The sequence below is a fragment of the Anolis sagrei genome, chromosome 6 (assembly GCF_037176765.1).
Source record: "Anolis sagrei isolate rAnoSag1 chromosome 6, rAnoSag1.mat, whole genome shotgun sequence".
NCBI classification, from domain to species: Eukaryota; Metazoa; Chordata; class Lepidosauria; order Squamata; family Dactyloidae; genus Anolis; species Anolis sagrei.
Window position 1 is genome coordinate 27,094,083 of NC_090026.1, and position 17,496 is coordinate 27,111,578.

General features: G+C 42.1%; 1 protein-coding gene across 3 annotated transcripts in view; it reads right to left on the minus strand.

Moving 5' to 3' along the window:
- Positions 1-17,496, minus strand: part of LOC132778072 (RNA binding protein fox-1 homolog 1-like) — a 57,258-nt gene extending 39,762 nt beyond the window's left edge. Inside the window, exon 1 of one of the 3 annotated variants that reach the window (XM_060780692.2) lies at positions 17,340-17,496. In XM_060780692.2, coding sequence (XP_060636675.2) covers positions 17,340-17,426 — 87 coding nt within the window. In that variant the 5' untranslated portion in view covers positions 17,427-17,496. Of the gene's footprint in view, positions 1-1,199; positions 1,314-17,339 lie in introns of those variants that run through there. The other 2 variants (XM_060780691.2, XM_060780693.2) reach the window with 2 other exon arrangements.

Sequence of the window (17,496 nt, forward strand, 5' to 3'; positions counted from 1 at the left end):
ATCAAGAGGGACTTCTTAGAACAGAACAAGGACAGATGACTTACCTTTATTCCCACAACAACTAGACACTCATTTCTCTCTCAGAAAAAAACCCCATCCTTGCTAATACTTTCTTCCCAAAGGTTCTGAGTATCTCTTGTACCAGGAAGCATCTTTTACTGTATTGGCAGTGCCTTACAGATATTGTCTCATTGCCCTTACATTCCTGGAAGGAGTATTATATTTTCTGTACTACAGATCTGAAGATGGAGGAGTGACAGAAGGAATAAAATCTACCTGGTAGCTTGGAAATGTTAGTTTCCCAAATGCACACACAACCATTATGGCTATGTCGACCGAGGGATTCTTGTAGTTATCATTCCTAAAGTTTTCAAAACTTTGCCCACAGCCACACAGCAAGTTGCACAGAGATAACAGCTGCATGCAGAAGATTTTTCAGTATGTCCTTTACAAAATAGACTTAAGAAATTGAATACAGATGATGCTCAGAATAAGCCCAGGATGTACATGTGCCCTCAAGTCAGCTGTCCACTTATGATGACTCAATTCATTTTATATGGGAAAGGGATACTCAGAGATGTTTTTACTTGTTCCTTTCTTTGAAATACAGCCTAAAGCATCTGGTATCCCTTGGCAGTCCTCCATCTAAGTATTAGCCAGGACTGACCCCACTTAGCTTCCAAGATCAGATATGATCTGATGCTTTTAAGGTATTGTTTAGGCCTAGATCACAGCATCCTATAGAATCATAGAATGATAGAATCAAAGAGTTGGAAGAGACCTCATGGACCATCCAGTCCAATCCCCTGCCAAGAAGCAGGAATATTGCATTCAGATCACCCCCAACAGATGGCCATCCAGCCTCTGTTTAAAAGCTTCCAAAGAAGGACCCTCCACCACACTCCGGGGCAGAGAGTTCCACTGCTGAACGGCTCTATTTTAAGTGAAGACAGAATGATCAGAACTGGGCCTAAATAGCTTTTCAGTTTTCCTAAAATTGAGAAAAAAACATTCTCCCACATCTTCCTGCTCCTCTTTTTCTTCCTTTAAGAGCTAAGATATCTTGTCTTACAGCTGTTCTTGCATTTTCCAACCACAGTTTCTGACTGATCTCTCCCAGTCACACACACACACACCTAACTTACAGAACCTAGGAAACTGAGCTCCTAAAAGATCACAATTAGGAAAACGGCACCCACCTACACCGACAGGCCCCATCCCTTGCCACCTTTCAGAATCTCTGCCAGGATGGGATGCTCAGGAGGACAAAAATTGCACACCCTTTTCTCTCTCTCTCTCCTACATGGCCCAGGACTATAAAAGCATCCCTTGTGCTGAGCCTTCGGCCAATGAGGAGGCATCACAACACACGTGAATCCTCTCATTGGCCACCCTGCTCTCAGCCACCCTACCCTTATTTGGAGCATCTGTCCTGTCTCTTTGTCTTTCAGCTGTTTGGGGAGCTTTGGAGGGAAAAAAACCTAAATGGGAGGGGGGCATTAAGGAGATGGACAGCTGCAGATTTCCCTGGAATGTGCAATCTGCTGGAGAGGCTCAACACTGCCACCCACGCACCTGCCCCACCTGTCTGAAGGCAGAGACAGGGACTAATCTCTGAGCCAGCCGTGGGCTTAATGCTAGGAAGAGAAAAGGAGAGAATGCAGTTGTGGGCAGAATGCCTGAGGGCTGTGTACTGCGTCCCTCAATCTTTTTTTGAGGGGTGGGGTAGAGAAAAACATTGTTCCCACTTTTATATTTTCAAAGTTCAATTTGGGTTAGTTGGTATGATTAGGCAATTAAACATTTTTATTTTACTTCAATTGCTCATCTCAACTATAAATCCAAAAAATAATAATCAATGGATTTGAACATTTTTGACTTAGCCGTTGAAGCAGTGGGTTTGTTTCCAGTTATTGTGTGCCTTCAAGTTGTTTCTGACTTCTAGCGACCCTAAAGCAAACCCATCATGGGGTTTTCTTGGCCAGACTGGTTCAGAAGGAGTTTGTGTTGGCGTTCCTCTGAGGCTGACTTGCTCAAGGTCAACCAATGGGTTTCCATGGCTGAATGAGAAATGGAACCCCAGCCTCCAGAATTGTAGTCCAGGGCTGAAACAATTTCACCATGTAGGTACCATCAACTGGATGTAGGTTTTAGTTGACAATTCAGTGAGAGCTGCCGAATTTGCTGACCAAAAGGTTGGCAGTTTGAATCTGGGGAGTAGGGTTAACTGTGAGACCAAGCCTTTGGGGCAGTGCAATGAGGCAAAATGCTGTCCTGAGATGGTTTTAAAGCAACTTTTAATGTGAATATAAGTGATTTTAATGTTTGTATATATTTATGGTTTTATGTCCCGGCACTGAATGTTTGCCATATATATTGTGCTCTGCCCTGAGTCCCCTGCGGCATGAGAAGGGCAGAATATAAATGTTTTCAATAATTAAAATAAAGAAATTTCTGCTGTTAGGCCCAGCTTCTGCCAAACTAACAGTTTGAAAACATGCAAATGTGAGTAAATCAATAGTTACTGCTTCTGTGGCAAGATCAAATGTGAATAGATCAATAGTTACCGCTTCTTCAGGAAGGTAACAGTGCTCCAGCGACATGACCTTGGTGGCGTCTACGGACAACGCCTGCTCTTCAACTTAGAAATGGAGATGAGCACCATCCCCCAGAGTTGGACACGAGTATACTTAATGTCAGGGGAAACCTTTACCTTTACCTGTTCAGTGGGATTGAGATAATGGCAGGATCATTACATATTTTTATCCCATTCTTGAACTCTTCCTCCTCTTCAATTTTTCCCTACAACAGCCCTATAAAGTAGAGCAGTTCAACTGAAAAATATTGAATGGTATCCTAAGCCAAGGAATTTCATAGTTCAAATTCAATACCAGTTCTAATCCAGCCCTTTATCTCTCACCAGTTCTCTCACACTGAACTAAATTGGAGAAAGGAAAAAGGTAAAACTGAACCTACTAGTAGATATATTTATAATTTGCTGCAGATTAATCAAACCCCACTAATAGCAAATAAATGTCCTCTCCCTTTGGCTGAGGCATACACATATGGGGAAACATACCCTCCAACACTGCACAGATGAACAATGGCAGATTTGTAGCCAAGCAACGTGAGCGTGTGGTAAATATGGCAAAAAGTACTAATAAGGAAACACTGAAGCAGCAGTTTGTCTTTGCCTGAGCCTTCTGGGAAAGACGCTATTCTGGCCCTCCACTCCACTCCCTCCTGCTGCGTTAACCGAATGCAAGCTACTTTTGCACTTGGATCACTATTTGCAGCAACTGCAATATGCTGAGGTCAAAATAGAAAGGGGAGAGTGAAATCAGGACATTTTTAAAGCAGTTAGATAAGGTACAACTAGGGATTATGCTACTTCAATAAAGAAAGAGTGCGGTGACCAGGAATGGATTTGGGGGCAGAAGAACTTCCAGTTCAACTTCTGGCATTCCACATACACTCCTACCTTTAAGATTTTTATATTTAGTGTCTTTATCTTTTTATGCCAGGCCCTAGATGACAGAACACAGAGCTCTCATAAAAACCATGTAAATCTTGCATGCCTAAAATCCATATAGAACTGCATTCTGGTTAGTTCTGAAGCTCTTTTTCAATCTGATACAATACTTATGCTGGAAATTAAAAAGAAACCACGAAAGATAGCCTGCTCTATTAGCAGTATGGTTACCTCCTGCTTTTTTTTCAGCATCTTTAAAAGACAGTCATGCCATGGTGCTGCTGGTATGCAAATTTCTCTAAGCTTAATTAATTGGGTAAACAGGCAATTAATCAAGAGCATCTTTTGCGGACACCTCTGTGTTAAATTAAGGCTCTCTCCAGTACCCTCTTTGAAGCACACTAAGGGTTATTGGAAGTCATACAACTCTAGGCACAAGTTTGCATTAATACATAGACCCATACTGTGAATTGGGCAGTGTGTGGATGCCAAATGGAGCCGATGCATCTCCTACAGAGACTGATACTTGGGGAGGACTGCAAAGCACACAGTCCCTGTACCAGATTGGGCTTGATCTTCCTGGGCCCTCTTCCCACATATCTTCTCGGCTAGAGCTTGAAACAGATGGCATAAAAAGCTCTGATGCGGACGCGGCAGCTGCCGTTCTAGAAAGCAGTGCTACAAGAACACAAAGGAAACTGAGGCATAGTAGTCCTCACAAAAGTGGTAAAACAGTGACTGAGATGGACCTAGGATTGCAAGATCTCAGGGCCTGGTTCTGAGTCTCTAGTTTCCATAGGCCACTTCCACTTATGAGACGAAAAACCTTTGTTGGACTCACTCTAGGCAAGAGAAAAGGTGCAGATCTCCAGCTCAGCCAGTAGAGGAGCAGTTTGCTACAATCTGCAAAGCTTAATTCATTTATTGTTGCAACTTGCCTAAACTCCAGTATATACAGTACAACCCTGTATCTTCAGGGGGATATTTTGCAAGTTCTTCCCTCTCATGGATACTTGAAACAGATAATAGTGAATCCTATATCATCACTATACTACAATTCCGATCATATTTTATCAATGGCCAAGCTGGTGAGGGCTGATGGAAGCTGGTGTTGCTTGGTGATATGTCTCTCAGTTTTCCTCAGTGAACTGTGAGCAAATAAACATTGCTTTAATTTAGAGGGTAGTTCTTTGGAAAGCTTCCAGAAGTTACACCTCTATTTGAGGTCCTGTCCTTTCCACATATTAATGAAGGTCAAGGACCACTAGAAGGAAGAGAAGCCAAAGATTTCACGGTTTCCGATCAAGAATTAGCACATGGATCGAAGACTGAGCAAACAAACAGATCACTTGAACAGTCTTCCTCATTGTGGTGAGATGTGTAGTGTGTGATGTCCACCTTTGGATTTGTAATCATGAAGCTTCTGGGAACTGGAAATCATAAGCAGTCTACTACACATGTGTTCAAAATTAATCCTATTAGAATATCTAAAAGTTGATGAAATACTATTGCCATCATCTGAAGGCCAAGGGCTCTGCAGGCTTGCTGCAGATTTTCTGATCTATGTTCTCCCCAGTCTTGTTCTAGGTCAGTAGTTCTCAACCTGTGGGTCTCCAGTTGTTTTGACCATCAACTTCCAGAAATCCTAATAGCTAGTAAACTTGCTGGGATTTCTGGGAGTTGTAGGCCAAAACACCTGGGGACTCACAGGTTGAGAACCACTGTTCTAGGTGGACACAAGTATCTCAGCCATAGATTCCACCCATGATTATACATAACCATAGCACAGCGGTAGGAGTCACATAGCCCCCTGGATATTATCTCAGCACCCCAAGTAGCAATGACATTGCTGAAGAATGCTGGAACTTGTAGTTCAACAACATCCAGAGAGTTACATGATGGTCACTCTCTCTTTAATGGGACCATAAGGTGATCTAGCAATTACAGCTGGTCTTCTGTATCCATGGATATTGTATCTTCAGATTCAACTTTCTATGGATTGAAAATATTTGTTTAGAAGTCCAAAGGGCAAGCTTTGATTTTATCATATCACATAAGGGATACCATTTTACTACATCAATAATAATAATAATAATAATAATAATAATAATAATGTATTTGTATTCTGTTTTATCTCCCTGAGAGGACTCTGGGAGGATTCCAACATAACAATGGCAAACATTCAATGCCTTCATAAAATAAACAAATACTGACATAAAATTCCAGAGAAACCCTGCATATGAAAATAACATTAGAACCTAACATCAAATTAAAGCCTAACATCAGTAAATTAAATATAGCATCAATAAATTAAACTACATGTAGTCAAACAAAATTATATAAGAGCACAAAATCTAAACAAACATCCACATTAATTTGCAACAGCCAACTCAAGTTATTGGTCTTGAGCCTCCATGGATTTTGTCTCCACAGGGGGTTCTGGAACCAAACCCTAGCCTAGCAGATACTAAGTACAATTGTATGGATGCTAGAAGAGTTTTGACCAGGCCCGTAGCCAGGATTTCGATTTGGGGGGGGGGGGAGTTTTTTTCAGGGGGGGGGGGCGTTCGGGGGGGGGGCTGAGTCTAAGTGAAAGAGGGTCTACCCTAGCAAACCTTTTGTATTGTTACCCCAATATCCCCATGCATATGGGATATATTGAGTATGGTGATCAGATCATGATATGAATAAACATAACAGTTTAAATAATGCACCAGTAAGGTCTTTTTGCGAACCACCATGAGAATTTCGGGGGGGCTGAACCCCTCAAGCCCCCCCCCCCCCCTCCCGGCTACATGCCTGGTTTTGACAGTTGGTCTGAGCCAGTTCCAAGACTTGGATACAAAGATTTTAGCTTGAAACCTCAGTGGAAATCATTGTTCTTCAATTTTAGAATTTACCAGATCAATTTGGTCAAAACTAGGCAAAACTAGGAGAGTGGGGTAGCGGAAAGGGTTCCTGATGGTGCCTCTGATCGGAAGGGCAGAGTAATTTGGCCTGGGACAGGTGGGGAATGCACATTAGAGAACCACCTGTTTCCTATAAAGTTGTGTATGAAAAGTTAGGAAACAAAAGAAATAAATGGGTGACAAAAATGCAATGCCCTAACTTGCTCCCAGGATGTATGCCTTGTTTTCCTTCCCCAAAGACTCTTGCTTGCTTTCTGTTCCTCTGTCACACACACATCTCTTTAAACACTATCAACACATACTGGAGACAGTTTGGAAAGTACCCCTCTCAGGCACCAATTCTTATCAGGGCTGGCTCCACTTCCAGTCTTTATAAATAGCTCCACTTGACTGCAATACCATCTTGTCACTCACGTAGCCCCAGAGAGGCCCCGAAAGGGGAGCAGCCCAGGCATGCAAGTTTGTAAATAGAAACTTCTATCAAGGAATCTTCCTGAGACCCCAGGATTGATAGCGGCTTTTGCCTGCAAGTCAGATAACCTGGGTAAGCTCTTTTTCCCCTTCTGGGACTTGTGAATAAAATGTAGATTAATTCTGACACATTCCTCCCGCCCCACGTGAACTAAGTACACAACCTAGAAGGGTAATGTCCAAGCACTTAGGGGAGAGTACTTAAGAAGAGGTCTCCCTGGAAGATTACGTACCCTCCAAAGTTTCCCAGGACACATATAACCAAGAAACGGCACGGTGTGATCAAAATGGCAAAAGTTATAAACAAAAAAGAACAGACAACCTGAAAGACGCTGAAGTTGCTTGATTCTACTGGGAGGGCAATAATATGCCCTTCTCCTCCTCTTCCCAGTGCTATCTTAACCGAGTGCAAACTCCTTTTGTACTTTGAACATATCTATAGCCATTACGCATGTGGGAAAGTGGGAGGAAGAATAAAAACTGGGACATTTTAAAAGCAAATGAAAAAATGGGATGAAAGAGGGTTAATAAGGATTGTCCTTGCCAAATGGGGATGGCGGATATGAGATTCCACAAAGAATTCGTACTTTTAGAAAGCCTTTAGCAACCTTCTCCAGCCCCAGGAAGTCTTCCAGATGTGATGTGCAGCAGCTTCCTTCATCTCCAGTGAGTCTGCCGATGAGAGCTGTAATCCAACACATCTAAAAGGCTTCACAGGTTGGGAAAACTGGCTATAAAGCAGAGAATGACAACAGTGGCTTTCTACATATATTTTGACTATCAGCTCAAACTAGCACAGCCAACTGTGAGAGATTATGGGGGCCGCAATCTAATAACATTTCAGACAGTTCATAGGGGTGGAATGGAGACCATTCCCATATGCTAAAGCACATGTGTTGCATGACAACAACCTAATTCAAAGCTTGCCCTTTCAAGTTAAAAGGGATCAAGTAGCAGTTAAATGACGGGAAAGCCTGCTGTTGCAGACCATGGAGAACTGCTCCTGGAAAAGAGCAAACTGTTCTAAAGCATATGGACCAATAGTCTGAGTTTATAAGACAGCTTCCTATGTACAATAGGAAAGTAAATTTTCACAGCAATTAGGGGTGCCGGACCCATATGAAAGTGGGAAAAATGTGACTATCTCTAGTCCACTCGACCTGTTTTTAACACACACACACACAAACACACACAAATATCTGTACTGATAGGATGGTTGGACCCAGTCATATTCATTTGTGCATTCACTCATGCAGGCAAGGAAGAAAGAAAAGGGAACGGATTAGAGGAGCAGGAGAAGGGAGAAACACACTACTACTAGCTGGCATTTACTGGCATAATGACAAATAGACACTGAGATCCTTATTTTCTATGAATTGTGCTAATTCTCCCTTTAAAATCATCCAAGTTGGTGTCTGTAAGATCCCATATCTTCTGTACAGGCACTTGTATTTTAAGAATTGTGTATTGAAGGCATGCCAGACTGCACATAAGAGCCATTCAGCATGCAAATGTACTGTGAAATTCTCCACTTGGCTTTGTACTTTATGAGTGTGTCAAAACCTCTAACAGGTGTGCGCCATGACACATTGCAACAGTCTGCTTGTGCTTATGTTCCAGTTGTTCCACAGACAGTCCTTCTATTATGGTTCCTGTTTCCACTTTGCCCTTGTTTTGCATTTCAGGGAGATATTAGAGATGTACTAATATCCTCCTTGCGTTAAAAGCTGGGGAGGGGCAGCTTGGGCAGAATCTATGGATCCCAACACAAATCTAGCTGCATACAAATGCATGCACAAGTAGAAAACATCATAATGTACCAGTTCCTATATCCTCGTTCCCTGGAATATTTTATAAGTTTTCTAGAAAGGCACCTACACAGTAGAATTAATGCAGTTTGGCACCACTTTAACTGCCAGGGCTCAATGCTATGCAATCCTAGGATTTGTAGATCCAGCACTCTGATGAAGATGGCTAAAGATTTTGTAGAACTACATCACTCATGATGCTATAGCATTCAATCATAGCAGTTAAAGTGGTGTCAACTGCTATAATTCTGCAGTGTAGATTTGCACCAGGATAGGCCATTTAGATCTGTTCATTACTGCCCCGGCCTGCTTTATATCAAGGAAGGTGACTTTTATCAAACTGGACGTGACCAACACAGTAGCCACATGCCTATGAGAAGTCCACAAGCAGGAATATGAGATTCCTCCCTGTATTTCTTGGCAACTAGAATTCAGAAACATACTTCTTATGGTCCCAGAAGAAGCGTGCAGTCCTCATGAGTAGTAACCATTGAGAACCTTATGTGTGTATGTACCTGCAAACCACCTGTCAACTTATTGCTAAGTTTTTGATTTAATTATATAGGTATTCGGTCTGTATCCCACCTTTCTCCCAAGATGGGATTCAAGGTAGCTTATAGCATGGCCATCGTATCTGCAGGAGAAATGTTCCAAGAACCTCCATGGACATCTGGAACTTCAGATAATAGCAAACCCTATATCAAAATCCATTGACTTGAAAGTATATCATAAAATAACACTAGAGGACCCACAGGAGTCCAAAAACACTTCCTGGGAGGATTTTTTTTTGGAGCATCAGTATGTGAAACTGTTGATAAAGGATCATACTTTGAAATTGTTTCAAAAAGATCAAGTTAAAACATTAATATGCAAAACTTCAAAAAAAAAAAGGATTAAATAGCAATATTATTTAAAAATAATATTTAAACAGTTAAAACCTCTTTAAATATATTTAATTTGGATTTTTAAAAAATGATTTTAAAATGCAGCTTACTACTTTATACACACATGCTGTGTATAAAGTAAAAATCAAAGGCCTGTCTGAATAAAAATGGTTAAAAAGACAAGGAATATGCAGAGGAGGGTTTGCCTGTTCCTTTCTCTGAAACATAGCCCACAGCACCTGGTATACATTGGTGGTTTCCCATCCAAGTACTAACCAGAGCTGAGCCTGCTTAGCGTCCAAGATCAAACAAGATCTGATGCTTCATTCTATGTGAATTTCTCAAATCCCCTTTTAAACTATTACTATACCTTGTAGAAATACATCCATGCAACACACAATAGGTCAAGATTGTATTAGTGAGCCATGCATAATTAAGTAGAAACATTTAAGTGGATGCTTAGGTAATTTTTCCTGGTATGAGAATGTGGCTATATTACAAGTATATAGAAGCAAAATGTTTGCAAAATGTTGGAAGAGATGTCTATCTGTTCACTGGCAATGCAGAGTTGTGAAAGGATGGCTAATAAGAAGAGAATCCAGGCTGACACCCTCACTATGGCATGACTGTTATTGTACAATTGTGACCCAGCCTAAAGTCCTTTTCCTTGTGGAGTTTAAGCACAATAACAAATAATTACAGTCAGCCCTCCACATCCAAGGGTTGTGCACCCATAAATTCAATGAACGACAGCTTGAAAATATTAAAAGGGGGGGGGGGGGGGGAATCCAAAAAGCAATTTTGCAATACCCTGAGCACTACACTGATATACAGGCATGCTATACTATAGCTCCTTGCTATTTCACAGACCCTCAGGCCCTTTCTGGCATGTGTTGTTCTGCCATTTAATATAAGGGAGACCCTATTTTGCCATTCTACATAACGCTGGCCAACACACATTTTAATATCTCAAATGTTAGACCTGTTTGTGGGTATATTTGACTTGCTGATTCCCTATGAGTGCTAGTTTTTGACATACAGAACATATGATATCTGCTTGCTCGCAGAAAACCATAATAACCATATCTAAGAAACTAGAGCTGATTAGTGCTATCCAATGCAATTTTCTGAATCGGCATCCCAAATAATCTCAAGAATTGCCCTTAAAAAACCAAGGCAGCAAGAATTATTATTATTTTATGATTGTGTTATGTTGAGCATCTACAGATGTTGGTATCCATGGGGGGCCCTGGAACCAAATCCCAGAAAAAATCCACTTTATGTAGTTTTTAATTATATGTGGTAGAGATATACATAATTTATGTCTAAGCCTGCTTTCTTTGAGTCCCATTATGATTTCTACAACTGTACCTGAGGTTGTATGCATTAACACCACAAATTTTAAGGAAATAGCTGTAGAGAAAGAGTTATTGTAACAATGTGTTGTCGAAGGCTTTCATGGCTGGAATAATTGGATTCTTGTAGGTTTTTTTCGGTTATATGGCCATGTTTTAGAAGCATTCTCTCTTGACATTTCGCCTGCATCTATGGCAAGCATCCTCAGAGGTTGTGAGGTCTGAGGATGCTTGCCATAGATGCAGGTGAAATGTCAAGATAGTATGCGTCTAGAAGATGGCCATATAACCGAAAAAACCTACAAGAACCCAGTCCTTGTAACATTAGCTGTTCCTGGGCAAACAGGTTCCTCTTCACCTGATCTTGACAAAACCTCTGCCTAAAACTGGAGATAGACCGCCATATAATCCAGTTTCTGAATCCAGATTCTTTGCTTTGAACTGGATTATATGGCAGCATAGACTTAGGCGCTTTCTAAACTGCCATAACATCGAGATCAGGGGTCCTCAAACTTTTTAAACAGAGGGCCAGGTCACAGTCCCTCAAACTGTTGGAGGGCCGGATTATAATTTGAAAAAAAAAATGAATCAATTGCTGTCCACACTGCGCATATCTTATTTGTAGTGCAAAAACTCTTAAAAACAATACAATAATTAAAAATGAAGAACAATTTTAACAAATATAAACTTATTAGTATTTCAATGGGAAGGGTGGGGCTGCTCTTGACTGATGAGATAGGATTGTTGTTGTTGTTGTTGTTGTTGTTGTTGTTGTTGTGTGCTGTCAAGTCGTTTCAGACTTAGGTTGACCCTGAGCGAGGGCTGGGTAAATGGCCTTGGTGGGCCGTATCTGGCCTCCGGGCCTTAGTTTGAGGACCCCTCATTTAGATTATCAAATTAGATAACCCACATCATCTGCTTTGAACTGGATTGTATGAATCTACGTTGCCAAATAATCCAGTTCAAAGCAAATAATCTGAATTTTATATGGCAGTGTAGAAGGGGCCTCATATAATCCAGTTCAAAACAGATAATGTGGATTATCTGTATTGATAATCTGGATTGTATGGCAGTGTAGATCCAACCATATATGATCCAGTTCAAAGCAGATAATGTGGATTATCTGTATTGATGATCTGGATTATATAGCAGTATAGATCCAGTCTCATATAATCCAGTTGAAATCAGATAATGTGGATTATTTGCATTGACAATCTGGGTTATATGGCAAAATAGATCCAGCCTCATATAATCCAGTTGAAAGCAGATAATGTGGATTATCTGCATTAGTAATCTGGATTATATGGCAGTGTAGATCAAGCCTTAGCCTACACTGCCATATAATCCAGTTCAAACCCGACAATCTGGATTCAGAAACTGAATTATATGGCAGTGTAGGCTAAGGCTGGATCTACCCGACAATCTGGATTCAGAAACTGGATTATATGGCAGTGTAGATGGGTCCTAAGTATCTTTAGCAAAGAAAGGCTACACTGGAGAGAAAGTGTAGGACAATGTCAGCACAAGGACTTAGGCTGGATCTACACTGCCTTATATCCCAGGATCCGATCCCAGATTATCTGGCAGTATAGACTCATATAATCCATTTCAAAGCAAATACTCTGGGATCAGATCCTGGAATATAGGGCAGTGTAGATCCAGCATTAGATCTGGATTCAAATTCCCACAGAGTTATGAATTTCACTGAATTTCACTGACCTGGTATTTTCTCATAGGCTGACCTAGCTTTTAAAAATATATAGAAAAACGAGAACCACATTTTCTGCCTTTTGCTCACTGGAAAATTTAATTCAGGATATATATAGTCTGTGGGGTTGATATCTGTGAATCGGATCAAAATGCCCTCTCTAAGAACATCTAGGTCCTCAAATGCGAGTCTGTGGCCAGAATTTCACCACATGCTGGCGATTCCCAGAGAGGTATTCTCTGAGGTCAAAAAAAGTGGAAAAAATAATTAAAAATGAGTTTTTTCCCCCCTAACGCAGAGGTCCTGTGCCTCTAAACCTCAGAACATGTGGCATTCTAGCTGGAAATATATAATACCTTTTATTCCACGTAGGAGTTTAAGCGGAGTCCCCAGTCCCCTCCACTACTCTTTTCTATTCCTTTGCCTTGTCATTAGGCATGTAAGAGAAAGAGTAAATGTTTAGAAAGCTTGTCAAGCCTTTTCAATTCTGCCCAGTTTCCCTGTTAATATAGGAGGACTGATCTAGTTAGGATTAAACGAGAAAATCACCGTGGTGTCATCATTCTCCCTCCCTCACACATAAACATAAAACAAAATTAAACCAAAATGGTGGATCATTGACAAGAAATTAAATGACAGAAAATTGTGCCTCTTCAGGCAGCCGAACCATGAAAGGGTAGCAAATTGTCAATAATGTATATCTGAAGAACATTTTCTCCGCCGTTATTTAGGTTGTCTGCCTCAGGCCTCAGACTGTCTCTTGAGCCCTAGGTTTGTTTTCTGCGTCGTTTCTGACTAAACATGGAGAGTCTGCTTTTGTTGCCTTGCTCACTTTAAACCGTGACTTTACATTATTGTGGGCGTGAATCGCTTTAACTATTCAGCAAGACCCCCTTTGGGGGCCTACCTGTGGAAGCTGTGGTGCGATAAATTCTGTTTTTAACAAGGAAAAGAAAGAAAGAAAAATAAACCTAAGCTTTACAGGGAGGAAGAGAGAGATGCGCTGACTGTTATGAATCATTCCATAAGCACTTCAAGTCGTTTTTGTCAGTGGGATTTTGGGCACATTATCCATCTGTCATGCGCTAATATTCACATTAGAAGTGAACATAAAAGTACCAGGAGTTTTGAAAAAAGGGAAGTAACATGAAGTCAATGTGAGAATATTCTGCAAATAGGGCACACGAGGTAGCCACAAGTTTACACAACATCTACACCAGCATCTATCTCCTGGGCCTTTCCAGAACACTTAAGCTATCCCTCATTGACGGAGTAGGATTGTCTTCCAAGACGGGCGTACTGGCGGTGGGTCCGTTGGTGACTGTGGAGCCCTATTTTTGATCTGCATCTTCTCCCACAGTGAGGGCATCGGTTTCCAGGTGGAAGGCAGTCCCGGTCGGGGTTGGCTTGATGTTTCTCTCTTTCACCCTCCATTCGTACCTCTTCAAATTCTGCTGGTCATAGCTGACCTCCAGTTGGAGCGCTCAAGGGCCAGGGCTTCCCAGTTCTCAGTGTCTATGCCAGAGTTTTTAAGGCTGGATTTGAGCCCATCTTTAAATCTCTTTTCCTGTCCACCAAGATTCTGTTTTCTGTTCTTGAGTTCTGAGTAGAGCAACTGCTTTGGGAGACGGTGGTCAGCCATCCAGACAACATGGCTGGTCCAGCAGAGTTGATGGCGGAGGACCATCGCTTCAATGCTGGTGGTCTTTGCTTCTTCCAGCACCCTGGCATTTGTCCGCTTCTTTTCCCAAGAGATTTGCAGGATTTTTCGGAGGCAACGCTGATGGAATCGTTTGAGGAGATGATTGTGATGTCTCTAGATAGTCCACCCCTCGCAGGCGTATAGCAGGGTTAGACAACAGCTTTATAAACAAGCACCTTGGTATCCCTACTGATGTCCCAGTGCTCAAACACTCTCTGCTTCATTCGGAAAAATGCTGCACACACAGAGCTCAGGTGGTGTTGTGTTTCAGTGTCAATGTTGACTTTTGTGGAGAGGTGGCTGCCAAGGTAGCGGAAATGGTGAACATTTTCTAATGTTACACCATTAAGCTGTATTACTGGCATTGGAGAGGGACTGGCTGGTGACTGCTGGAAGAGCACTTCGGTTTTTCTCAATGTTCAATGACAGGCTGAGCTTCTCGTATGCTTCTGCAAAGGTGTTTAGAGTGGCTTGTAGGTCTTCTTCTGATGCTGATGGCGGCAGTAAGGGTGGAGCTAGGAATGCCCCAACAAAACCTCAAATCTTAATGAGACAATTCAATTACTGGTCATAAATAAACCGGGTGAACCCCAGTAGACTTTCTCACCTATGTCTAGAAAGGAGCCCCCGGTGGCGCAGTGGGTTAAAGTACTGTGCTGGCAGGACTGAAGACCGACAGGTCGCAGGTTCGAATCCGGGGAGAGGCGGATGAGCTCCCTCTATTAGCTCCAGCTCCTCATGCGGGGACATGAGAGAAGCCTCTCACGAGGATGATAAAACATCAAAAAAGTTATCCAGGTGTCCCCTGGGCAATGTCCTTGCAGACGGCCAATTTTCTCACAACAGGAGCGGTAAGAGTTAGTGTACCTTTCTTCCACTGAGTCTTTCTCTCAGTGGAAAAAAGGTCTCAGTCTGTGAGGTAGTCCTCAGTGTGAGGTAGGCCTTAGTCCAGGCATGGGCAAACTTTGGCCCTCCAGGTGTCTTGGACTTCAACTCCCACAATTCCTAACAGCCTCAAGACCGTTCCATGAGGATATTGTGCAAATACGGCACATGAGGTAGCCAAACGTTCATGCAGCATCTATACCAGGCATGGGGAAAACTTGTTAGAGTTAGTAGGCCAAAGCTAATACCATCGGTTTTTCTCTCAGTGGGAGAAAGGTATGCCTCTCAATGTGAGGTAGGCCTAGTCCAGGCATGGGCAAACTTGAGCCCTCCAGGTGTTTTGGACTTCAACTCCTACTTAAGCAACTGAGGGGGAAAAAGAAGGGGGCTGAGCCTATGAGGAATTGTGGGAGCTGGAGTCCAAAACACCTGGAGGGCCAAAGTTTGCCCATGCCTGCTGTAGACATACTCTTCAAAGCCACCAGTGGAAGCATGTATTGTTCACAGAATTACAGAGCAGAAGCCTCAACTGGAACGTAGAACATTAATTTTTCTGGGCGACGGCTACCAGAAACCTCCCATTGTAATCAATGGCTGGAGGCCATGCCAGCTGGAGGTTTCTGGGCATAGCTGCATGGGATTTGACAGCGCCCCGTCCCTATGGTGAAGCCATCTGGACATCTGAATAAATGCGCTGGCTCTGCAAATGCTGGTTGACTTGCTAACTTTGATCGGGTTATTTCCATATGCTCCACCTTCCCTTCCAGGGAGTTCACGAAAGCATTGACATTTCTGAGATTCAATGAGACCATTGTCTTCCTCCTGTACATCAGTCCTTGTTTTATCACATTAATTACGCTATGTAACAAAATTGGAATTTGTTGTCGAAGGCTGCCGGAATCACTGGATTTTTTGGGCTGTATGGCCATCTTCCAAGAGTATTCTCTCCTGATGTTTCACCCACATCTATGGCAGGCATCCTCAGAGATTGTTTAGTCTGTTGGAAACTAATCAAGTGAGGTTTACATATCTGTGGAACTTTGGTCAACTTAGGATGCATCTATACTGTAGAATTAATGTGGTCTGACACCACTTTAACTGCCATGGATCAGTGCTATAGAATCCATGGAACTGCCATTCTACAAGGTATTTAGCCTTCTCAGCCAAAGGGTGCTGGTGCATTGAGTCACGACAGCTAAAGTGGTGTCAAACTGCATCAGTTCTACAGTTAGATCAGGCATAGGCATAGGTGTTTTGGAGTTTAACTCCCCCAATTAGGAATTGTGGGAATTGAAGTCCAAAACACCTGAAGGACCAAAATTTGCCTGTGTCTGGTTTAGATGCATCCTTAATCCTTTATAAATGTTAGAAGTTGAGTATCATTTATCCAAAATGCTTTGGAACAGAAGCGTTTGAGATTTCAGACCCCCCCCCCCCCCCCAAGATTCTGGAATATCTATATTTGTATATATGTTCATAATGGGATATCTTGGAGATAGGACCCAAGTCTAAACATGAAATGCATTTATGTTTAGGATATACTTTACACATGTTCAATGGTAATTTTTAATAATTTTGAACATATGACAAAGTTTGTGTTCATTGAATCTTCAGAAAGCAAAGGGATCACTGCTTCAACAACGCAAGGAGACAGTTTTGGAGCATCACATAACTCTATGTTTACCACAAATGGTTGCCTGTTATGAAAACTATGCTATTGTCTGTCAAAGCTAGGGCTGTTTAATTGCACCACCATTTTAGGTGTGCATTTAGTGCATGATTAAAATTTATAGTTCATTAATCAATCTATGTACAATCAAATCTCATTTGTGGCGGGCCTGCCCTTTGAAAGAGTCCACCTGCCTTTTATATACGGTCTGTACAATCAGGTATAAAATGATCTCTTCGTTCCCCCAAGAGCTTTAAATACCAATCCCCTTACAAGGAGAAGACTTTCTCTCTCTCTGAGCAATTCTGTAAAAATAACTCAGGAATGGAGGGATTTATCTGCGGAGGAGGCTTTATCAGCTGTCCCCACAAGACCACCAGCCAGCCACAGCTGGGCCCTGTCAATGTCACGGAGAATGGCACAAAGACACACAGATTTATATATACACAGATAGAGATGAATACAAAGGATCATACCTGAACCAGCCCGGAGTAACATTGGGGTGCCGGAGGGTAGACAGGCAGGCTGTAAGGGTGCAAAACTACAGCAGGAGGGGACAACATGGCACATAATAAAAGTCAAGATCCAACCACCCAGTCCCAAAAGTATCCAGAAGCACCTCTGCCCAAGCGG